Source organism: Camarhynchus parvulus, chromosome 4A, assembly GCF_901933205.1.
Source record: "Camarhynchus parvulus chromosome 4A, STF_HiC, whole genome shotgun sequence".
In the NCBI taxonomy this organism is placed as follows: Eukaryota; Metazoa; Chordata; class Aves; order Passeriformes; family Thraupidae; genus Camarhynchus; species Camarhynchus parvulus.
This window is the reverse complement of record NC_044600.1, coordinates 18,341,774-18,366,058: the sequence shown is the minus strand read 5'-3', so window position 1 is coordinate 18,366,058 and position 24,285 is coordinate 18,341,774. Positions and strand designations below refer to the sequence as shown.

General features: G+C 58.8%; 2 protein-coding genes across 2 annotated transcripts; both read left to right on the top strand.

The window, feature by feature from the left end:
- Positions 1 to 312: 312 nt before the first annotated feature.
- On the top strand, positions 313 to 4,651 carry ASB12 (ankyrin repeat and SOCS box containing 12). Its single transcript, XM_030967669.1, has 3 exons — positions 313 to 438; positions 2,207 to 3,055; positions 3,730 to 4,651. The coding sequence occupies exons 2-3, from the start codon at positions 2,242 to 2,244 to the stop codon at positions 3,861 to 3,863; spliced, it is 948 nt and encodes a 315-aa protein (XP_030823529.1). The 5' UTR covers positions 313 to 438; positions 2,207 to 2,241; the 3' UTR covers positions 3,864 to 4,651.
- Positions 4,652 to 6,078: 1,427 nt separating this feature from the next.
- On the top strand, positions 6,079 to 13,243 carry AMER1 (APC membrane recruitment protein 1). Its single transcript, XM_030967605.1, is given in 4 exon segments — positions 6,079 to 6,155; positions 7,867 to 8,590; positions 8,593 to 10,867; positions 10,869 to 13,243. Coding segments are annotated over 3 exon segments (3,201 nt in total). The 5' UTR covers positions 6,079 to 6,155; positions 7,867 to 7,953; the 3' UTR covers positions 11,158 to 13,243.
- Positions 13,244 to 24,285: the final 11,042 nt, after the last annotated feature.

Here is a 24,285-nt window from a genome sequence, read left to right as displayed (position 1 = left end):
GGCAGGAGGGGGGTTAAGAGGGAATTTGAGTGTCTGGTAGCAGCCAAGGTGAGGTAGAGGCTGGTGCTGCCCTGGCAGGGACCCCAAACCTCCCCATTCCCTGCAATTCCTGCGGGGAAACAGCAGAGAAAAAGCTTTGGGTGTGCTCAGAGGGGTCGAGCAGCCCCCAGCACCTGTCCCAGCCTCCCCCCACCCCGCTGCCCTCTCTATATTTACCCAGGGGGAGCTTTCCAAGAATGGAAGTGGTAAGATAAAACCCCAGGGGGGCTAAAATTAGCCTCAGTGCCCCGGGCCGGCCCCGCCGTGGCATTTCAGCTGTGAGCTGCACCGGCCCGGACCCCAGAGCCCCGGCCCTGCCAGAGCCTCCCCTGCTCTGCCCTGTGAGGCTTCAACCACGGCAGGACTCCCCATGGGGCCCTGAGCATCCCCCACACCCAGGTAAGGTGGCACCGGGACCTGCTGGGGTGAGGGGGGCACTGGGACCCAGAGGGACAAATGTGAGCCCTGTGTGCTCTGTCACAACCTCTCTTTGGGGTCTGCAGGGGCTTGCACAGCCTCTGCCAGCTCAGGGGGTGACAGAACAATGGGGGTGGGCAGGCCCTGGCACAGGTGCCCAGAGCAGCTGGGGCTGCCCCTGCATCCCTGGCAGTGCCCAAGGCCAGGCTGGGACACACTGGGACAGTGGGAGGTGTCCCTGCCATGGCAGGGGTGGGATGAGATGAACTTTAAAGTTCCTTTCACAACCAAACCATTTTGTGATTCCACGAATCCTGGTTTGGGCTCTCCTGGTTGAGGAGCCTCCCTTTAGAGGGGCTGTTTGTGTGCTCAGGAGATGTCACAGCTGCTCTTCTCCTTTTCCACACCATTTCCTCTGGGGCTCTAACTGGGAACACAACTGTCTTTTTGACTCAAACCTGCAGGAACCCCCAGCCCATTCTCCGTGAGGGTGGGTGATCCCAAAGCTCCAGAGCTCATCCCTGGTGTGTCCAATGAGGAGCAGCAGCGTTGGGATTTCTCACATTTCTGTATAAATTGGCCTAACGGGTGGCAGCCCGGCAGAGCTCTGCTGCCATCAGACTTGTCCCAGTGTCCCCAGCTGTGCTGGTGGCCTTGCTGGGGTCCCCCTGAGCTGGTGGCCGTGTCCCTGTGGGTGATGTGGGACAGGTCCCTGTGACTGCCTGGGCACCGACAGGCTCAGGTGCACAACGAGGCTAATTGCTCCTTCTGCTTATCAGATAATTAACTGTTTGCTATGCCTCCTTTGCTAATGAATTGCCCCCTGCAGCTCCTTGGCCTCTTCCAGGCCAGGTCAGCCGCGGCTCTGCCTCTCCCGAGGAAACCCGAGCTGCCCCAACCGAGACATTCCCTGCCCAGCCGAGCGTTTCCAGCTGCTCAGGTGCCAGCCGGGACATCCCATCCCTGTCCCCGGTGTCCCTGAGGCCACATCCTCTGTGCAGAGCCCAGGGAAGCTCCAGGGTTCAGTGCCACTGGTGTGACCAGCTCAGCATTTCCACCCTTCCTCCCCAAATCCCTGAGCAGAAACATCCCAGACCCTTCTGCAGCCGTGAGCACGGGGCTCCAGCAGGAGGAGGGAGGAACGGTGGGATTCTAATGCTGGCATCGTTTGGGAAGGGAGATGCTGGAAGATGTTTGATCCCTAATCAAACGGACTGCTTCACATTCACCTCATCCCTCAGGACTGGGGACAAGAGATGGACGGACAGGACACAGGGAATGGCTCCCAGTGCCAGAGGGAAGGCATGGATGGGATATTGGGAATTAGGAATTGTTCCCTGTGAGGGTGGGCAGGCCCCGGCACAGGGTGCCCACCCTGCATCCCTGGCAGTGCCCAAGGCCGGGCTGGACAGTGGGGCTTGGAGCAGCCTGGGACAGTGGGAGGTGTCCCTGCCATGGCACTGGGTGGGCTTTAAGGTTCTTCCCACCCAGACTATTCCATGATTTTATGGGATCCTGACCCACATACCCACTACAGCACTGAGCTCCGTTGCTCCCTCAGCCTTTCACCCACGGGGATTTCCTCAAGTGGTGCCAGGGCCTTGAGCACATCAGCAGCATCCTCATCCAATGTTTGTCCATTTTTTGGAGAATCTTCCTTTTGTTGAGTACAAACTTGCACTAAAATGCAGCTGTCGGTGTCAGGGACTGGTTCTAACCCGGGTTTGGTGCCGGTTCTGCCACCCTGTAGATCTTTGGGCTCATCCTTTACCATGAGAGCGGCACATGGAGCCCAGACCCGACAAGATGACCCTGATGGACATCAACAAGATGTTCTCCCTGCTGCAGCCCGGGGATGTCGAGGAGGACAGCGGGGAGAGCGAGGAGCTGAGCCGGGCGGTGTGCCAGGATGACCACGAGGCGCTGGCCGGGCTCCTGTCGCAGGACAGCTACCGGAGGCTGATCAACCGGCGGAGCGGCTGGGGCGTGCCCAGCACCCCCCTGCGCCTGGCGGCGGCTCGGGGCAGCGTGCGGAGCCTGCGGCTGCTGCTGGAGCACGGAGCGCTCGTGGACAGCCTGGACGTGAAGGCGCAGACCCCGCTCTTCGTGGCCGTCAGCAACGGGCACGGCGAGTGCGTGCGGCTGCTGCTGGAGGCCGGCGCCAGCCCCGCGGGCAGCGCCTACAACAACTGCTCGCCGCTGCTGCTGGCGGCCCGGGACGGCCGGGCGGGCATCGTGCGGCTGCTGCTGGAGCACGGCGCCGAGCCCAACGCGCGGGCCCGCCTGCCCGAGTGGGCGGCCAACACCGCGGCCTGCTCGGGCCCGCTCTACCTGGCGGCCGCCTACGGGCACCTGGAGTGCTTCCGCCTGCTGCTGCTGCACGGCGCCGACCCCGACTACAACTGCACCGAGCCGGCCGTGCTGGCGCAGATCCGCGAGCCCAAGACGCTGCTGGAGACGTGCCTGAGGCACGGCTGCCGCGCGGACTTCATCCGCCTGCTCATCGACTTCGGGGCCAACGTGTACCTGCCCGCCGTGCCCCACAGCGACGGGCCGGGCCCGCGCAGCGAGGGGCTGCAGCTGCTGCTGCACGCCAGAGGTGACCGGGAGGGTGCCGGGGCTGGGATGGGCACAGCTCGGCTCTGATTCCCCCTTCCCGACAGCCACACCCGGGGCTCCTTCAGCCTCGGCTCCCCTGCAGCGTCACTTGGCTGTGCGGGTCTGGGGCTGCCCCTGGATCCCCGCAAGTGTCCAGGGCCAGGCTGGGTCAGCCTGGGATAGGGGAAGGTGTCCCTGCCCATGGAATGAGATGAGCTTAAATTCCCTTCCCAACCTAAGCCCTTCTGTGATTCCATGATTCCCACAGCCTGGGTTTCCCCTCGCTTGTGGGGTTATCCCCGCTGCTTTTCACCCTTGCTCTCCTTTCCGCTGCTCAGCTTGGGCTCTCCTGTACTGCCCAAGTCTCAAATCCTGCACCTATTTCCATGTGGGGATGGGAGATTTCTTCTCCGTGCCCAGCTCCCATGGGAGCTTGTGCCAGACTCCATAGCCTCAGCACAGAGGTTGAGTTTTCATAGGATCATGGAATTTTTATAGGATCATGGAATACTCCTACCATCATGGAATGGTTTGGGTTGGAAAGGACCCAAAGATCATTTTGTCCCAACGCTGTCTGCTTTGCTCGGCCCATGTCCCTTTCCTTTGGGCAATGCCGGGTTGGAGGGCAGCAGGGTTGTGTGTTCTGAAGGTGACCGTGTGATTTTCCTTCCACAGCTCATCCCAAATCCCTGCTGTCCCAATCCCGGCTGGCCATGAGGCGCCTCCTGAAGCAGCCCGGCTGCTTGGCCACCCTCGGAGAGCTGGAGATCCCCACAGCCCTGGCCAAATACCTGCAGCACCAGCCGTGATCCCAGCCTGCCCAGGGACACCCACTGAGCAGCCCAGTGAAAACCTGCTCCACCCTGGCACTGAATCCCTGAGATCTGTGGAACCCCCGGGAATTTGTGGTCACAGGTTCATTTTTGCTGCCAAGTGTCTCCAGAAGGCTGCATGTCCATGTGGAGAGGTGGGAAGGAGGAGAGAGAAGAGGAGGTCTCAGCTCCTGGTTTGCAGCAAAGCGAGGATAGAGCAGGATCTGGTGCCCCTGGGTTTGCCTCAGACCGTCTGTACTGAGGGATTTTACCTTTGGCTGATTTTGGTTGGAGAAGGGGCTGGGAAAGAGTGTGGAGGAGTTCTTGGCTGTGAGGATGGGAATTGTTCCCTGGCAGGGTGGGCAGGCCCTGGCACAGGGTGCCCAGAGCAGCTGGGGCTGCCCCTGGATCCCTGGCAGTGCCCAAGGCCAGGCTGGGCACTGGGGCTGGAGCAGCCTGGGACAGTGGCAGGTGTCCCTGCCATGGCAGTGGTGGCACTGGGTGGGCTGTGAGGTCCCTCATGATTCCAGGATTCCCAGAGAAGTTCCCAAGTGCCTCCTCCAGTTGGGAGGGGCAGGATTGGGGCTGTCCCTGGCCGTGTGTGCCCACCCCACAGTCCCAGCTGGCAGCACAGGAGGGGCTGGGAGAGCCCCGGTGTCCCCACTGCCCTCCCTGCCCCAGCTCTGACCCTAAACATCATCTTCTCACCCCAAAAGTGCTTCCTGTTGGGGCTGAGGGTCTCCCGTGGTTGGGCAGGGCTGGGGTTTGGATTAAAGTGTTCTGTTCTTGGTATGAGGCTGCTGTGGCCCGTCTGGTGAAACTCCCCACGCTGGGCAGCCCTGCTGGGTTGGCTGGGCAGGGATGAGGGAATTGCAGGCTGGAGGGGGACATCCCAGCACTGCCTTTGTGTCCCTCCATCTCTCCTGCCTTGGGCACTGGGATTGCCCTCACCAGTGGGGCTGGAGGTGCCCTCCTGGCTCCTCCCACAGCCAGGAGCTGGTGGATCAATCCCTGGCAGCTCAGTGCCCACCCAGCCATGGTGCTCTGGATGTTCTGGATGCTTTTGGGATGCAGCAGAAGTGTCCCATGCTTCATTCCCTCCTGCCCTGTGCCGTCCCAAAGGGAAGTGCTCCCAGGGCTCAGGGCTCCAAGGGGGGCTCTGGCCAAACACAAATCCCTGCAGGATTTATGGGCTTGTGTCAGGGGCTGTGGGATCAATTAATGAGCATCTATTAATTAGGCTGTGAGGCCTCTCCCAAGGGGAGCATTAGGGCTTGGAAGCAGCCTGGACAAGGCTCCACAGGGAATGATGACACTGCTGCCACTTGTGTCCCCTCGCAGCCGCGGCAGGAGCACAGCAGGAGCTGGGGGCTGGGAGAGGCTGTCCTGTGGGGACACTGCCACTCCCTGCTGGGATTCCCACTCTGGCACCCTCGCTGTCATCCTCACGTGGAGATCTGAGGGGCTTTTGGGATTTGGGGGTCCCAAAAATGGGGAGGGGTCTTCCCTGCCGGGCTGCTCAGTGCCCGTGGGACTGTGGGTGTGCAGCGGTGGGGGGCTGGCAGTGCTGTGGCACGGGTGACACGCCCGTGGGGCACACAACACATCCAGGGAGGCACACACGCCGTGTCACCGCCCCCGGTGTCACACACCGTGTCACATCGCTGACCCCCCGGTGTCACACACTGTCACATCCCTGACTCCCCCGGTGTCACACACCAGGACAGGACACCCCCCGTGTCCGTGACCCCGCGTGGCTCGCGGGTGTCGCTCCAAGGCCACGCCCCGTGCAGAGACCACGCCCCCTTGTCAATCATGTCCGCTAACGAGGCCGCGCCCCCAGCACGGGGACGCGCTCTGAGGCCACGCCCACCCCGCCACCGGGAGGTCTCCGGTGGTGGCCGCCTCGGGCCACCGGGGAGGACACCGTGGGATGGCCATGGAGGGACATCGTGGGGACCGCGCCCAGCGGCCCCGCCCCGTCCCCGTGACCCCGCCCCGTCACCGTGACCACGCCCCGTTCCATTGGGCCCAGTGTGGAGACCGCGCCCTCCCTCACGCACAGGCCCCGCCCCCCGCCGCCGCGCCCCGTCAATCACCGCGCCCCGCCCGCCAGGCCACTCCCCCTCCACCCCCGTCAGGAGGCCCCGCCCCTGCCGTCACGCGGCACCGCCCCTGCCGGCCGCGCCGGGCGGACCCGCGGCCCCGCGCCCCTCGCGCGGCCTGAGGGCTGGGCCGGGGCCGCGGTCCCGGGGGTGCCGCGGTGCCGCCGCCGCCGCCCGCCCGCCGGTAAGTGCTGGGCACGGGCCGGGCCCGGGGCCGCGCTCCCCGCGCCGCCGCTCCCCGCGGCCCGGACCGACCCCCCCTTCCCCCCCCGCCCCTCGCGTTTTCACGGATCCTCCCGAAAGTTTGGGAGCGCGGCGGGGGGAGTGGGGAGGGCCGGCGTGGGGGAGCGGCCCCGTGCGGGGCTGGGCAGGCCGGGGGTCCCGAGGGTCCCCTCTGCGGGTGAATCGCTGCATTTCATTGTTACCGTGCTGCTTTTTGTTGGGTTTTAAACCTTATTTTTCATGTTCTAGTGGTGGTGGCTCTTTACCCTCGGTGCCCTTTATTTTCCTTTCTTTCATTTTTATTTATTTCATTTTTTTATCCTACTCCAGCCTCCCCTCCGCAGCAATGCCGCGGTGCTGACGTGGAGCTGGAGAGGAGCGATTCCCAAAAGGAATTTTTGTAACGCTGGCTCTGTCTCGTGCCCTTCCCCGGCTGTTCTCCAGCCGCCCCTGTCCAGGTGCAGGTTTGGGCTCACTCCTCCCCACATTTTCCAGCAGCCCCGCACCCGGCCAGGTGGGGTGCGGGCCTTTCTCCCAGGCTCCTCTCTCCAGCTCTCTCCAGAGGCTTTGGAGGCTCCTGGGACGCGTGGTGGGCTCTGGCAGAGCCGGAGAAGCCCAGTTTGCCGCTGGGGAGGTGGCTGTGCCAGCCGGCTACGCCCCGGCTGCTGCTTCCAGTGGGACAGGTGAACGTGAGGGGTTATCAGCAATCCCAGAATTCCAGAATCATGGAATGGGCTGGGTTGGGAGGGACCTTAAAGCCCATCCAATTCCAGCCGTGCTAAGGGCAGCGATGCCAGATCAATAGAGAGGCAAAGCAACCCAGACCTGAGGAATAAAAATGACCTGGAATTGCAGGTTTGGTGTGGGGCTGCAGGAGCAGATAGCATCGTTTGGATGTATTTTTAATTTGGAATCTCTGGCTAAACACCTCGGGAAGGTTTGCTTGGCCTCCTGTCAGTCAGAGCTCAGCCTGGGGCATTTACAGCTTGGGAGCACATTAGGATTTTATTGCATTTACTTTCTCCACCCTCACCTCTGTAAAAGAAACATAATTATAATTGTTTTATTTCTGCTGTTCCTGACAGCAGTCCAGGGTCAAATTTCAAACCTACCTCTCTGCTTCTGGGATAATCTGATCAGGGCGTTCACACTGGGTGTTTTTAAGGCGATTCTCTCTGGCTGCACAGATTATTTTAAAAACAACTGAAATCTTCTATTAAAAAAAGCCAGGGTAGTAACCAGAGTGGTTTTTCCCTGGACACGTGCATGGGGGGGGCTGTGTCCTGGTTTGGCCTCCCTCAGGATGCTCTTTGGAGCCTGGCATGAGGCCTGGGAGAGCTGGGAGGGGGTTTGGGAGGTGCTAGCTCTCACTTTAAGGTGAGCCAAACCTGATCACCCTGGAGACAGAAAATCTGGGAAGCTGCAGGGCTTGGAGCGAGGAGGTGAAGGGGTCAGACCTGCCTGTCCCCAGGGATTCTGCCCAAGGGAGAGGTATGGTTTTCCTGCTCTGGTGAACTGGTACATTTAGGCGACATTTTGGTGCCGGGATTTTGGAAGTGGAGGCAGAGCTTGGAGTCTCTTCCAGCTGCTCATGGAGCCCTGAGACCCCGGTGCCTTCAGCTCTGCCCCTTCCGCTGCCATGTCCTCACCTGTGCCCTCTCCCTGTGCCTCAGGTCGGCGGTGATGTGTCCATCCCTGCGCCCGGAGCTCCGCGCTCCCAGAGCCGCCGCTTCCAGCTAGATCCAAGCCCGCCCGCTGCCATGGAAACGGGCAGCCCGGAGGAGCGGGACGGAGGGGACCGGCGGCGGCAGGAGGGCGGGGACGCCCCTCACGACAGCGCCAACGGCTCCCTGGTGGCAGCGGAGCCGCAGCAGCCGCCCCGCGGCAAGCTGAGGAAAACGGCCTTCAAGCTGTTCGGGGGCAAGCGCAGCATCTGCACCCTGCCCAGCTTCTTCGGCGGCCGCGGCAAGAAGGGGCTCAGCAAGTGCAAGACCCACGACGGGCTGAGCAGCGCCGCCTGTGACAAGGGCGGTGTGGCACGGCCGGGCAGCCCCTCGGAGGGCGGCAGGGACGGGCAGCCCGGGCCCCTGCCCGGCTCCCGCAGTGCCCAGCTGGCCCTGGACACTGGCAGCAGGGCGGAGCTGGGCCAGCAGGACGGCTCTCCCCCCGGGAGCATCGAGGGCTGTGACAAAAAGCCCAACGGGGAGAAATCCTTGTGCCCCAGACCCAAGAAAGGACTGAAAGGGTTTTTTAACAGCATCCGGCGGCACCGGAAGAGCAAGGCTGCCGAGAGCGAGAAGGCAGAGCTCCCTGAGTGGAACGGGGACACCGAGGAGGCCGGGAATGCCCCTGGGATGGGAGCGGAGAGCCGAGGGGCCGTGGAGGGCAGGGGAGCAGGGCCGTCCCTGAGGCCACAGCTGGCCCAGGGGACTCAGGGGGTGACTCCAGCTGTGGTGAGGCCACTGAGCCCACGGGCCCCACAGTGGATGGAGGCACCTCCGAGGGTGACACGATGGCCATGCCAGGGAACGGGGACATTCCAGATGCAAAATCGGAGCCTGAGGCTGCTGCCTGTGCTGAGTTTGACCGTGAGAGTTTGCTGCTGGCCTTCCACCCTGACTTCATGGACAATGAGCCTCCCTGCCTGCACTCTGGCGACCTGCTGAGCCTCATGCTGGGGGACGTCACCTCTCTGAAGAGCTTTGACTCGCTGACGGGCTGCGGGGACGACATCGCCGAGCCCGACATCGCCGAGAGCAGCATCTCGGTGGAGCGCAGCCGCGACGCCGCCAAACGCAGCTCCTGCCTCGTCACCTACCAGGGCGGCGGCGAGGAGATGGCCATCCCTGAGGAGGCTGAGGAGTACCTGCACCAGGTGTGGGACAGCGGCGTGCCGGGGGACAGGAGCTACGGGGCCCAGGTGTCCAGCAGCAGCCTGGAGACACACACCTCTCACGAGGCTGATGCCCACCCCTACATGGGGGATGCCATGGACGGCGTTGACCTCCTGACGCCCCAGAGCGACCAGCAGGAGTCTGCCCCGAACAGTGATGAGGGGTATTATGACTCCACCACACCAGGGCCGGAGGATGAGGCTGGAGAGGAGCTCAAGAAGGACCGACTGCCCCGGGACAGCTACAGCGGCGATGCACTTTACGAGTTTGACACCCTGATGAGCCCCTCTCATGGGGAGGAATCCCTGTTCGAGGGCAAAGTCCCACGCCAGGGCATCTTCAGCTACTTCATGGACTTCTGCCTCCCTGCTGAGAAGAGCCTCATCCAGCAGATGATGGATCAGAAAAGAGGGCTGATGGAAACTGAAGAAGAGGGGCTTGCAGCCATTCAGAAAGAGCTGCTGTACTGGGAGCTGCAGAGGGAGCCAGTCCTGAAACGCCTGGATGTCTCCAGCAAGGAGAAGTGTCCCCGGGAAAAGCAGTGCATTGAATGTAAAACCAGAGCAGCCAGCTCCATTGGCAAGAGTCAGAGTGGCCTTGGGAGTGAGCAGGTGGCCTCCCACACCCCAAGCCGGGCTGTCAATGGTGGGGTTGCAGTGGCTAGGGCTGAAAATCCAGAGTGGAGGGATTTCCCAGGGGCTCTGTGTCTGGAAAACTGTTACAACAGCCAAAAAGCCCCCGGAAGTTGCCTTATTCAGCTCACAAAGAACAACCCGGGGTTTGATGCAGACCTGGACTGTGGGATGTTTGGGGACCCCATCCATGGCAGTGTGGCCCCAGCCAAGGCAGGGATGTTCCCTGGGTTCAGGCTGCCCGAGCAGGAGCATGGCGGCGGAGCAGAGCCCGGCCCCGGTGAGCCCCAGGTGGGCAGCGAGCCCGAGCACGCTGTGAGCTTCTCTCAGGCTCTGGTGGAGTTTGCCAGCAGCGGGACCCTCTTCTCCAGCCTCTCTGAGAGCCTGGGGAGCTCGGCCTCCAGCTCGTCCTTCACCCAGAACCTCCCTGCCCTCCCCACCATGGTCACCTTCGACGTGGTGGACGTGGAGCAGGACGGGGAAGGGGAGTGTGAGCAGCACGCGGAGCTGACTGCGGGCGAGGACATCGCCGAGGCCTTTGACGATGGCTACGGACAGAAAGAGTCCTTGGCTGAATGTGACGAGAGAATGTCCCTGGGCTTCTCGCCGGGCTCCTTCCAGAGCTGCAACTGGGGGGTGGCCAGCCTGCCCCGCCACCTGCGCCTGCACGGGCTGAGCCCCTCCATGCCCGCGCCGCTCTCCGTGGACCGGCGGAGCCGCTCGCTGGACACCGAGAGCCTGGAGTTCGAGCTGGCCGAGCCGCAGGGGGCCCGCAGCGCCCCCCAGCCCTGCCGGCTCTGGGCCAGGCACGACGCTGGCAGGAAGGACTCTGCCGGAGCCAGGAGGAGCAGGAGCAAGGAGGAGGGTGAGCTGGTGGCTCCCGAGGGTGGCTTGAGCTGGCCGGGCCTGCGGCACCTCCAGCACGGCCCCGAGGCGGCTCCCGGCGGGATGGAGCTCTGGGACTTGGCTCCGGCTGGCGCTGTGGAGAGCGTGTGGGAGCCGTCGGAGCCGCCGGACACCGTGTCCCCTTTCCTGCCTCTCTCCCGCGGTGGCATCGGGGAGGCTCCGGAGAGGCGGCCCCAGGAGGCAGAGCTGAGCAGGCTCCCGCTCCGGCCCTCCAACCTCCCCCTGCAGCCCGAGGCGAGGCGGGCCGGAGGCGGCCGGGTCCTTCCGCTACCACGGGGATGTCCCCAAGCTGTCCCGCTTGTTACCCCTGGGAGAGGCAGAGCTGCCCCCCAGCTTTGGCTTCGCCTGCTCCCCAGAGCACCGTGCCAGGGGCAAACCTGTGGGCATCGCCCAGGGCGTGCCACAGCATCCTGGGAATGGCAGCGGGGACACCGAGAGCCCGGAGCGCTGCACCGAGCCCCTCAAGGGCAGGGCCACCCCGGGGCACGGCGCCTGCCGGGGCACCGTGTGCAGTGTCACCGAGGCTGAGTAGCTGCAGGAATGTCACCGTGTCACCCAGCTGAGGGGTAGCAGGAATGTCACCGTGTCACCGAGGCTGAGTGTCTGCAAGAATGTCACTGTCACCAAGCCAAAACGCTGCAGGAATGTCACCATGCTGAGGCTGCTCTGGGCAGGGCTGAAAGGGGAGCAAAGGGAGGGAGAAAACCAGGAGCAGTTTGGGGAGGACTTGAGTTAAGCTGGGCTGATGCTCCTCTCCTGCAAACATCCGTGGCCTTGCCCCTGTGGATGCTCTGGAAGCAGCTTGGAGCTGCCTCCAGGATTCCTTCATCACCACTGAGGCACTTTCTGGTTTTCCAGCCCTCTCCAACACCAAGTGCAGCAGCAGCAGCCCCTGGCAGAAGCTGGGGATGGACCCGCTGCTGGTGTGGCAGGTTGGGGTTTGTGCAGGACTGGGGCTGGGGGAACAGGCCTTGGGCAGAGTTCTGAGGGAAATGGGGCTGTTTTCTTGTGGATGAAACGTTTTGGTTCAGACTCACTTTGAATGTCTTCCAGCCCGGGCTCAGTGTGGGGAGCAGGGAGGTGCTGCTTGTTCCAGAGCAAGGATGGGGCGAGGCAGCTGGAAAGGGGAACTTTGCAGCCACGTTTTTATTTATTTGATTTGTCCTTACCCCAAAGGAAAGCAGGAGCTTTTGTGTGCGTGCTGATAACGTTCTCCAGGTCTAGTTTCAGTTTGCTCAGAAAGATGTGCTGTCCATGGTGTCCCTTTGAAGAACAAAGTGTTGGTCCCTTCTTCGTTGTGGTCTGTCTTGCCGGTGCAGAATTCCTGGTGGAATCCTTTCCTGTGCTTTGTCCTGGGCTCCTGGCCTCTCCAGGGCCATGGGGACAGGGATGAGGCCTTTGAAATAAGCTAAATTTGCATCATGCCTGTAGCTGTGAAGTGGCAGATGATGTTACTTTCTCAAAAGGAAGCTTTGTGGCTTTTTAATTTTATTTTATTATTTTAAGGTTGTTTTCTTTGCATAAACCCACAGGAGGAAAGTTTTGTGTTCCTTGGAATTTGGGATGGACCGCAGCTGCATTGGGCTTCACTCCTGTCTGGAGGGAACAAAAAACCTGGAAGCTGCTGGAGGGTTGGGAATTTTTGCCTCTTTGAAGGAACGTGGAGGAGGAACACAAGCTGAGGGGACAGACTCTGTCCTGTGAGCTCCTGTGACATCTGTTCAGGCTCCTGGTCCCCTCTGTGATCCCAAACCCCCAATCCATGACACAAAGCTGCTTCCCTGTCCTGTCCAAGCTCTGTGTTCTGATTTAATTCCATTACCAGTGATTTTTTATTTCCCCCCACCTCATTGCCCTTTCTCTATTTTTCTTTGTAGCAGAGTTTGTAGCATTCAAAAAAAAAAAAATCCCAAAGTGGAAATACTGGAGTTTTACCACATTTGTGGAGTGAGGGATGGCTCTGCTTGGGCCAGACTCGATTTTCCTGCTGAGTCCTGCCCTGCTGGGTCACCCTCCTGCTGCTCTCCTGCTCCACATGGATGTGGCTCCATCAGCTGCCATCCCTGGATTTCCAGGCACAAGGAGCTGATTTGGGTTCGATGGGTTTTTTCCCCCCCAAGCAAAATGAGGTCTTGATATTCCTTTTGAGAAAAGATTCCTTCTGCCTTGTCCTTGGATGTGTGGGAAGGAGCAGGGCAGGCAGGGCCAGGCTTGGTTCAGCCTCTGTGTGTGCTGTGATTGTCCTGCTGAGGCTGAGCACATCCATCTGTGCATCCAGGGGCTCAGACCTGGATTTTTCCCTGTTTTCCTGGCAGCCCTGCTGCAGGGAGTCCACAGGAACCTGCTGTGCCATGGTTCTGTTCCCTCATCCCTCTGGGACACCAGGGAGGGTTTTCTGGGACACACCTGGCTCCTGGTGCCACTGCCACCCCTGGAGAGGACAATGTGGTGAAAGTGCCCTCGCTGGGGGATTGTCTCCCCTCATTAGCACAGCTGCTAATGAACATGGGAAATCCCTCCCTGGAGCAAGGACAGGGCCAGCTCTGTGCCCATCTCACCCCATCCCAGCACACAGACCACGGGCACACCCTGCTGGGGACACCACGGGGCCACTGTCACCCCCTCACACCCTGGCTGGGTTTAATCCCTGTTTTATTTCCTTTCAGCATCTCACCAAAGGCATCTGGGGGGTTCCAGGCTCTGGAGCTTTGTTCAGCCAAAGTCCTGCTGAGGGCTGGGAATGTCTGGGTGCTAAATGAATGTTCCAGGGTGCCCTGGGATCCTGGGGTGGGTGTAGGTACGGGTGGGGAGGTTCAGTGGGAGCAATACAGCCAAGGCTTGGTCATCTGACTTTATACCAAAGGTTTCTCCTCTTAATTCGATGGGAATTCAATGAGGCAAATATCTCTGGAATTCAAATGAGTTTTCCTAATGCAGTTTAGTCACTAATTTGCTGGATTATTGGCAGATTCTGCCTCATTAACCCAAAGAAATTGGAATTTCTAGTGCAGTAATTCAGCCTGTAAATGATGACTGCAGTAGGGATTGGATTTCACTGCCTGCTGAGCCACTCTTCCCAAAAATCCCCACTTGGCATCCATGGGAACAAAGCTGGGCTGGAGCTGGGTCAGTCCAACACTGCCTTACCCCAGGAGCTCACATCTGGGGTGGTCACTGAGGCTTCTTATGCAAAAGGGCTTCCCAGCCAGAAACCAGTCACAAAAGTCAGGAACAGCAGAAGGTCCTGCCAGGATTTTTAGGAAAAACTTGAGGAATTCACCTGTTCCTTGCAGGGAAGTGAGGGGCTGGGGCTGTGAAGCTGGGATGGAACCACTGCCCTTGGGGTCAGCCTGCCAAGAGGTTCTGTGTTGCATTCTGGGGACTTGCGGGTTTTCTTTTGTTTGTTTGTTTTTATACACATAAGAAAACAGTCAATTTTCTCTATTTTTGTATAGTTTTACATTTTATAATCATGGGGAAATTTTACAGACTGTTCTTTTACTCGTGTGTCTTGTCTTTCCAAGTGCTGTGGTTTGCTTTTCCCATGGATAAAAGGCCATTCCTGCTGCTGCTGTGCCCAGATCCCACCCTGCTCCCTGGGAATGTGCTGGGGGCTCTGCCCAGCCCCCCCAGGCCTCACAAACACACTTTGCACACACTTGAGATGTCCTTAACCCTCCTCTGTCACACTCAGCTGTCCTTCTTTGCTTTTCAGTGTTGTTTTTAATCTGAATCTCTGGATTTTGGTGATTCCTCCCTCCAAATGTTGTAAAATGTTCACAGGTTTCAGCTGAGGCTTTTCCTGCTGTCTGCTGACGTTATTTTATCTCACACTGGAGCTTTTCTTCAATCCTCGTGCAGGAGATGCTGTTGGCTGGTGCAAGGAAATGCTCTTGGACAGGTTTCCTCTCCCCTTGGTGCTCCCTGGCCAGGCTGGGATTTCACCCTGGTGCCTGAGGATTGCTCCTTAGATAATCCTGGGATTAGCAGGGCTCCCCACCTTCTCCTCCTTCCCTTCTCCAGGGAGCTCCAGCCCTGGGCTCTGCATCACTAAAACATCTCCCTGGAATGACACTGCCTTGAACTTCAGGATCAGAGGAGAGGAGAGCTTCTGGAATGCTAAAATCCAGCCCAAAGCAGATTTCCCCCCCTTTTTCCCCAGCAGAGGTGGCAATTGTCCCTGATTTAGCTCTGCAGAGATTTTTTTTTTGTCTTCTAATTAATAACTTTTCACCTAATGGTGCTTTTAAAAGTTTCTCTGGATTGGGTTTGCCCCATTCCCCACAGGGATGGGTGGGAAGGTTTCTCCTTGAACATTCCTGGGGCACTCAGACCCAGATTTCACATTCCCTCTGCCCTGGAATTCTGGGCTCCCTCCTCTCCAGCTGGGGCCTCCTGCTCTTCTCACCCACATTAAGTCACCCCAAAGCTCCATTTGGGTGAAGTGAGAAACTAAAATCCCAAAAAGCCTCTCAGTTGTAAGGAAATAATGAATTCGCCCTTGTCCTCAGCTGCCCCTCCCTGCTGCCAGGCTGGCAGCTCCTCCCAGGTGACCAACCTGGCTGTATTTGGGGTTTTTTGTTTCCTTCCTGGTCTCATTGCTACTAGTCCTTTCAAGTTTTTAATGTATTGATTGTGTTTTAAAATGAATGTTCCTTTCACTGAATTCTAATGAATAAACTGCAGATTTTTAGAGAACATTGGATTTCACTGGTGGTTTTGTGCTTATTTTATCCTTGATTTGATGTTTTTCTTTCCCTTCCTCTTTGTCTGTTGGTTATTTGCCAGTGAGGTGGAATTTTCCATGGGAGAAGGCAACAGAGACCCTTTGGAACAGGGTAAAGCTCCTCAAACCCTCATTAAATGAGCCCTGGAAATTCTCCATCCTCTAAGGCTCCAAGGCAGATTGTCCCTGTTCCTGGGCTCCTGCAGTGACAGGAGCAGAGATTCCCTGTCTCTGAGGTGCCCCCCCCTGGCTGGGACATTGCTGGGATGCCAGAGCAGGGCAGGTTTTATCCTGGACCGTGCTGAATGTGTTCCTCAAGTGCTTCCCAGGATTTCCAAACTCATTGGGAGAGCCAGGAGAAGAGTCTTGGCCTCTGCGGGCAGGAATTGAATCTGCGAGGAGCTGTAATTATCGGGAGAGCCTGATGAGCTGTGTCCTTCATGAGCTGGGGTGAGGCTCTGTCCTGTCCCTCTCCACCCCCTGGGGATCCCCAGGCCGAGCCCTGCCAGCCTCTCCTGCTCCCCCTGCTGCTGCTCTGCCTCCTCCCAAACCTCCTCCCACTTCCCAAAGCCTCTCTGGAGATGCTGAGCTTCCATCAGAGCTCCCTCTGCTCCCTGGGCCTTCCTTCAATTTCCCTTTCCCAGCCTGGATCCATCCCTGGTTCATGTTGGAATCAATCACACCCTGCCCTGGCCACGGTTCTGCTCCTGCCCCAGCAGCTGTGGCTGAGCAGCTGCTGCAGAACCTCGCTGGCCTCCAGACACCCTCAGGCACCCAAGGAGCTTTCCAACATCCCAGTGCCAACTCCTCCCTGGGACCCCACAGAGAGGGCTCAGGGCTGCCCCAACACAGCTCTCCCCTCCAGCAGGGATTGCTTCTTAATATTTTTAGTATTTATTCATTACTATATAATCAATATATTATTTATAATATTTATAATATAACCAATATAGAGATAAAATAATATATATAATACAATCAATATAGTATTTATAATATTTATATATTATAATATAGTATTTATAATATTTATATATTATTTCTAATATATAATCAATACATGTATTTATAATGACATATATTTTTATATATGTATGCTTAAAAATATTTTAACTATTTATACATAATAAATATGTATTTATAATTACATATATTGTATGTATTTTACATACAATTATACATAAATTATATGTACTTATAATTACATATATTTACTTTTATATGTATGCTTAAAATATTTTAATTATTTATACATAATAAATATATATTTATATAAAATATAGAGTTATATATAACTACATATTTTGATTTATTTTTATATATATGCTTTTAAATATTTAAATATATATGCTTTTAAGTATATTTTAATGTTTATTTCACTGTATTGTTTTCTGCTGCATTTCAGCTGGGAATAACCCCCCTCATCCCAGTGGAAAAGCCTCCGGCAGCTCCCAAAGCTCTGGAGCAGAGGGTTTGGCTTCTCCTTTGGGGTTAAATAAGGCTGGTGTGGCCCAGGAGCAGCTCTGACTGTGCCGCTGGTGTTTGTCACACCCCAGGCAGGAGCCGGGGAGGGCCCCTGGGGCAGCTCCATCCCTGCTGTGTCCCCAGGGTCCCTCCCACGGGAGCCTCTGCTGTCACCTCCCCGCGTGGGGACAGCCCGGGACAGGGGCAGCGGCTGGGCCACCCCTGACAGCCACAGAGGGACCAGCTCGGGGCAGAGCCACCAGCTCGGTGGGGATGGGGCTCCTGAGAACCCCCGGCTGAATTTAGGGAGGGAGAAAGCTGCCCAGGCAGGGCAGGGGCAGAGGGCAGGAGCTGGAGGAGGAGCTCTGCTGATTCTCCTTCATTTTACACGTGGGAAGAGTCTGGAATGCGATCAGTTGGGAAAATGACGCGTGGGGCTGGGTCAGCACTGCCAGGGCTGGACGACTCTGCCAGAGGAGCCAAAAGAACCGTGGAAAGGCTGGGCAGGGGTGAGCGTGGTGTACCTGGGAGTTCCTGGGTCAGGAGCTCAAAATTCAGGCTTCAAACTCCCCCTCTGGAGCTGTGCTCCCATCCAGCCTCCCTACAGCCTGCTGGGTGTTATTCCAGGCACCTTCCCTGCATCCCAAATCCTTCCTGGCTGAAAACATTCGCCGGGGTTCCCTTTCCACATCCCACCTGAGCTCTGAGCCTGCAGGAGCTGCAGGGGCCTTTTCTCCCGAGGTGATGGCAAAGCTGGGATTCCCTGGCAGGGGCTGGGGTTATCCAGGGGGTCCTGGCTCCTGTCTGGGGGTGGTTAATGCCCTGATTTCTGTGGTGCCAGAAAATTCTATCCCCTCGGCTGCACCCCCAGCTCTGGCAGGGATGGATGCAGGGGATACAGGAGATGGATTCCACCTGTGCCTGGGTTGTTTTCTCCTCCCCCCAGCACGTGGCAGTGGAGCGCTGATGATGATGAGGACAGCGGGATCAGCTCTTGGGATGGCCCATCCCGCTGGGAACGCTTCAAACCCTCAGCTCTAATTGCCTCCTTGTAAACACAAATTGACTCGTTTGCTGCAAACAAATTCCTGCAGACAAAACCTCCTGGAAGTCGCTTGTCATCACAGGAATGTATCTCACACTTTGAAGTGTTTCTTTTTTTCCCCCTTTTTTTCCCCAAAGTGATTTGAAAAGCGCCGATACAACAACTCTGTGACACAACAACTCTGCTCTGTGAGGGAACACCAGGGGTTTGTGGCGCTGCCAAGGTCCTCAGGCTCCTGTGCCCAGAGGCTGCCATGCTCTGGTGACCTTTATGTCACCTGCCACCCCTGGGGCAACTGCTTTAGTTCCTTCCCTATTTCCATGGATCAAGTGGAGTTTGCTCATCTCATCCCAAACCCATCCCCATCCCAATCCCCATCCCAGTCCCACCCCAATCCCATCCCAATCCCAGTCCCATCCCAATCCCTATCCCAGTCTCATCCCAATCCCATCCCACCCCATCGCACCCCATCCCAATCCCATCCCATCCCATTTTATGGGCTCAGTTCCCAGCTGGTGGCTCAGCACAGCCAGGGTCAGCCCTGGGACACCTTGTCAGGGACACCTGTCCTGGGGACACAGCAATGTCCCCTCCTCACCGTTTTTGGGGCTCCTGGGTCCCCCCCAGCTCAGCCCCCAGGGCAGGCACCAGCCCCCAGTGCCACATCCCCACAGTTGCTCCATGCTGGAGGATTATTTCTAATCCCTCTATTTTTAGAACAATGCTGAAATCTGTTTAATGCTGGAGGGATTTGGGAAAGAAAAAGACAAACAACAAAGAAAGAAGAGTAATTTTCTTTCTGATGCAGGAACTGTCAGTGAAGGGGTTTTTTTGGGGTTTTTAATTTTGTTTTTTGGGAGGGTGTCTCTTTGCTGAGTCGTATTTGTCTGTCAGAAGGGCGGAGGGAAGGAGGAATTGAGCCTGAAGGAAAAGCTCTGAGGGGTTGTCCTGGCTGTTTTGGGCATGGAAAATGTCACAGCAGCAGGACCAGGTCATCCTGCTCCCCAAAATCTGGAGCTGGCCAGGCTTTCCCCAGGCAGGGGATCCCCGGGTGGGGCAGACACAGAGCTCAGAGCTCTCTGTTCACGCATGGAAAGGAGCAGGAGAGGAGAGCTCAGCTTTTGGGAATGTCCCTGGGGATATTCCCGAGGGGAGAGGCTGCAGGCGCTGGGGACCGTGCCCTGCCCACCCTGGAGGGCCTTGGTGGCCAAATCCCGGCTCTGGGCAGGGATCGCCTCCATGCCGGGAATCCGGGCCACGTTTGGTGCTGGGCTGACCTCGAAGGGAGAGCTCCCATATTGCAGCTCATGGAATCCAGAATCTCTGAAGGGCTCGGATGAGAGAGACCTTAAAGCCCTTCCAAGGGCAGGGACCCCTTCCCATACCCCAGGCTGCTCCAAGCCCTGTCCAGCCTGGCCTTGGGCACTGCCAGGGATCCAGGGGCAGCCACAGCTGCTCTGGGCACCTGTGCCAGGGCCTGCCCACCCTCACAGGGAACAATTCCTGCCCAACATCCCATCTAAATCTTTCCTATTTAGTTTAAAACTGTTCCACTTTGTTCTTTTAGTATGTCCAGCTGAGCTGGGTCTCCCCAAAATTCCCCTGGGGCAGCCTGGGGCCCTGGAGCTCTTTTTGGGGACATGACAGGGGAAAACTCAGAGGTGAGCCAGAACTTCATATTCCCTCAGTGCCCCGAGCCTTCAGCATCAACAGCTCCGAGTCACACCCCAGGGTGAGGGGTCTGTGACACCCTGGGGACATCCTGGGAGGACAGGAGCTGCCAGAGGGCAGGGATGGATGGGATATTGGGAATTGGGAATTGTTCCCTGGCAGGGTGGGCAGGCCCTGGCACAGGTGCCCAGAGCAGCTGGGGCTGCCCCTGCATCCCTGGCAGTGCCCAAGGCCAGGCTGGACACTGGGGCTGGGAGCAGCCTGGGACAGTGGGAGGTGTCCCTGCCATGGCAGGGGTGGCACTGGGTGGGCTTTGAGGACCTCCCAACCCAAATCAGTCATTCTGTGGCCCTGGAGGGGTTTGGTGGCTTTGGTGCCACCTGAATTGGCACCTGGGTGTGAGGGGACTGCAGGTGCTGGGAGCTGTGGGGTTTTTGGGGTCCCACACCATGAGGGGACCCTGGGTGCCAAATCTTTGTGACTCCCCAGGGAGTGGGAGCCAGGCAGGCACAGCCAGCACTGCAGCGTGCCAGGCCCCAGGGGCACCTGAGCCCAGCGTGTGTGCCCCACGGAGGGGCACTGTGGGGCAGAGCTGCACACCTGTGCTGTGTCACAGCCCCTCACACCCACACTGCTGTCCCCACTGCTGTCCCCCAGCACAGCTGGTTTATTCTCTTTGGGATGGTTTTATGTTTATTGGGGTTTTATCTCCTCTGGGGCCTGCTGAAGGTTGGGTTCTGATGCAGAGCTGGTGGCAGCTCCTGCTGGGATGGGGGAATGCCATCCCACCCCGAAGCCCCAGGGTGGGCCCCACAGCCCCACTGACCCCCCCTCTGTTACAGGAGCCTCCTCCAGCCAGGTCTCATAAGATCTTAGAGGACCACAACACACCCAAGATAGCTCAGCTACCCTTAGAGGCATACAATTCAGCAGGATGGCTTCTGTTGCAGTGTTGGAAACAAAAAGGTTTAATAAAAGGCAAAATAACAAACAGGAAAAAGCCGAGCTAGATGCCAGAAGTTCTTGCTACTGATAAAACACCCCACAAAAGGCAAAAAGGCATTCATTTCTTTGTTCACTTCTTTTTCTGGTAAATTGCCCAGGTGGGACTTTTTGGCTCGTGTCCAATTGGCCATCCTTAGGTTTGAGGTGAAGCCCCCTGGGCCTATGAAGTGGCTTTTTCACTTAATCGAGGAGAGATTCTGGGCTTCTTTCCTTTCAGAAGAGACAAAGGAGAGTTTTGTCAACAAAGGGCGCTGTCCTGTCCCCCTCCCCTCCTGCCAGCCCCGGTCCGGAGCTGGGACCGTGCAAAGCCCAAGGCAGGGAAGGAAAGTCTGGGTTCCCCGGCTGCCCCGGGCCAGCCCGGGCTGGGAGCGGGACAGAGCCCGGGCTGGGAGCGGGACAGAGCCGGGATGGGAGCGGGACAGAGCCGGGCTGGGAGCGGGACAGAGCCGGGGCTGGGAGCGGGACAGAGCCGGGCTGGGAGCGGGACAGAGCTGGGCTGGGAGCGGGACAGAGCCGGGATGGGAGCGGGACAGAGCCGGGATGGGGCGGGACAGAGCCGGGATGGGAGCGGGACAGAGCCCGGGCTGGGAGTGGGACAGAGCCCGGGCTGGGAGCGGGACAGAGCCCGGGCTGGGAGTGGGACAGATCCAGGGATGGGGACGGGACAGAGCCGGGGATGGGAGCGGGACAGAGCGGGGATGGGGACAGGACAGAGCCGGGGATGGGAGCGGGACAGAGCCGGGATGGGAGCGGGACAGAGCCGGGATGGGGACAAGAGCCGGGGATGGGAGCGGGACAGAGCCGGGATGGGGACAGGACAGAGCCCGGATGGGAGCGGGACAGAGCCGGGATGGGAGCGGGACAGAGCCGGGATGGGGACAGGACAGAGCCGGGGATGGGAGCGGGACAGAGCCTGGGATGGGGACGGGACAGAGCCGGGGATGGGGACAGGACAGAGCCGGGATGGGAGCGGGACAGAGCCGGGATGGGAACGGGACAGAGCCCGGGATGGGGACAGGACAGAGCCGGGATGGGGACGGGACAGAGCCGGGGATGGGAACGGGACAGAGCCGGGGATGGGAGCGGGACAGAGCCGGGATGGGAGCGGGACAGAGCCGGGATGGGGCGGGACAGAGCCCGGGATGGGGACAGGACAGAGCGGGATGGGAGCGACAGAGCGGGATGGGGACGGGACAGAGCCCGGGATGGGGACAGGACAGAGCCGGGATGGGGACGGGACAGAGCTGGGGAACGGGACAGAGCCGGGATGGGAGCGGGACAGAGCCGGGATGGGAGCGGGACAGAGGTGCCCCTGCCAGGCTCTGTGTGTTTGCTGCAGTAAAAGAGAAATTCCTGTTTTCCGAAGGAGGGCGGGCTGGGACACGGAGTGCCTGAGGCAGGGCGGGCTCGGCACGGATGGGCGGGAGCTCCGAGGGGCTGGGAAAGCAGAACCGGGATTTGATGTCCGAGCACTGCCCGTGGTTGATGAGGGATGGTTCCAAGCAGAAAGTTCCCAAGAAACCCCCACCCCAATAAATGAGGGCCTGAGTTCCTCAAGGATCTGCTGGAGGAGGCCACGGAACCCCCTGGAGCCAGGCTGGAGAGCTGGGGGTGCTCACCTGGACGGGAGAAGCTCCAGGGAGAGCTCAGAGCCCTGGCCAGGGCCTGGAGGGGCTCCAGGAGAGCTGCAGAGGGATTTGGGGCTTTAGGCGCTGGTTCCAGAGCAGGAGGCAGTGATGGAAATCTCCCGGGGCTCTCAGGGTCGCTGGTGTGAAGGTCAGGATTGTCTGGTGGGACCTGGAGCCTCCTGTGGGAGCCCTGGCAGTGATTTATGGGAAGCATCTCCGAGATTAAGGAATGCCAAAGGCAAAGGAGACAAATCTGATTAAAACGTGATCAGGGCTGAGTCTGAAAAACAGGACTAGAGGAAAGAATTCCTACAGGATAAACAGAGGGACTTCCCTGCAGGGTCAGCCCTGGAAAGGGCTTGAGCCCCTGTGAGGGCTGCTGAGAGCCACAATGACCCCAACAACGGCCAGGCTCTCCCTGAGCCCCAGCTTCCATCAGTTCATCCTTTCTTTGGGACATCTCTCTCTTCCTCCTTCCTCAGGATGCCTTCGGAGCCAGCAGCCCTGGGGGCACGGGCAGCCCTGAGCAGCCTCACCCGGGACCACACCCAGGGACCAGGAGCACAACCCGGCCCAGCCCGGCCCTCCCGGGGCTCCAGACCCCCGAGGCTGAGCTCATTCCCAGCCCAGGTTCGTTCCCAGCCTGGTGTGAACCTGCCCATCCTCACTGGCGGGCCCTGCTTGGCCTGGGCCACCTCCCTTGTCCTGCTCGGGGACCGTGGGGGCAGTGCTGGGCGTGCCACCCCTGCTGCCCTCCAGGGTCCCTTGGTGCCACCCCGGCTGCCCTCAGATGTCCCCAAAAGCCCTGAGGGCCGTCCTGGGGCCAGGCCAGGCTGCAGCAGGGATGTCACAAGGGCAGGAGGGTGCCAGGGATGCCCCGACCCTTCCCCAGTCCTGGCTGAGGATGGCTCCCTCCTCTTCCCCACCCTTTGGGAAGCATTCCTGGGCACTACCTGGCACCTCCCAAAGGTGGGCAGGGATTTTCCACCACCCTTCTCCTGTTCCCCTCTGCTCCCTCTGGGATTTCTCCTTCAGTCCCTTTTCCCAAGTTCGGCTCTGCTCTGATTTTTGGTTTTTTCCTTGGGAATATCCCACCCACCACAGAGGGGCTTTGGGACCTGCTCCCTCTGGAGCTGTGCTGGGAGCCCCTCCAGCCCCTGGGCTGGGAACGAGCCCTGCTGGGACAGCGACGCCATTGGGCAGCCCTGCTGGGACAGACCCTGCTGGGACAGATCCCATTGGGACAGACCCTGTGGGCAGACCCACTGACGTCCTGGGCGATCCATTGACAGATCCCACTGGGACAGACCCGGCTGGGACAGATCCCTGGGACAGATCCCATTGGGACAGATCCCACTGGGACAGATCCCTGGACAGACCCGCTGGGACAGACCCTGCTGGGACAGATCCCATTGGGACAGACCCCACTGGGTGTCCATGCTGAGGGCTCAGCATGGGAAGATTTGCTGCTTCCTCCCACAAACCCAGGTGAGATTTGGCACAACTCCCATAGCAGCTCCCACATGTGTTTCCAGCACGTCTGAGGATCTTCCTCCTCCTCCTCCTCCTTTCCTCCCCCTCCTCCTCCTCCTCCTCCTCCTGCTGCTCCCGGTCACTGCCGTGGGACAGTGACGTGTGAGGCTGTTCTAGCTTTGATCTGGAGGTTTGTTCTGTTTCATCTGAGCTGTTTGATCTGATTCCTCCCCCCACACTCTGCTGCAGCTTTCCCTGAGCTTTTGTGCAAGCCAGGGAAGTTATTCCATGTGCCAAGGATGTGCTGTTATCTCCCATCTCCTTTTGGATAAACTATTTGTTTATGATAATAAGGTGCCTCTTGGTGTGAAACCAGGGGGAAAACGTAAAATCTGGAAGTGAGCCAGGCCCAGGGAAGGAGGAGTGCTGCTTTCTGTTGTTGTTTCTCCAGAAGAGCCCCAAGAGCCAGTCTAAAACAGAAAACTCCCCGGCGTGTGCCTGTAGATTTTCATCAAGGTGACGCTTGGAGCTGGCGAGTGCCAATGTTTGGGTGCCTGGAGCAAAGCTGGGCTCTGCTGCTCCTGTTCCACATCCCAAATGCACCTCCTGCCTCGTTGGGTGTTGGTTTTGTGAGCGGCTCCCTGCTCA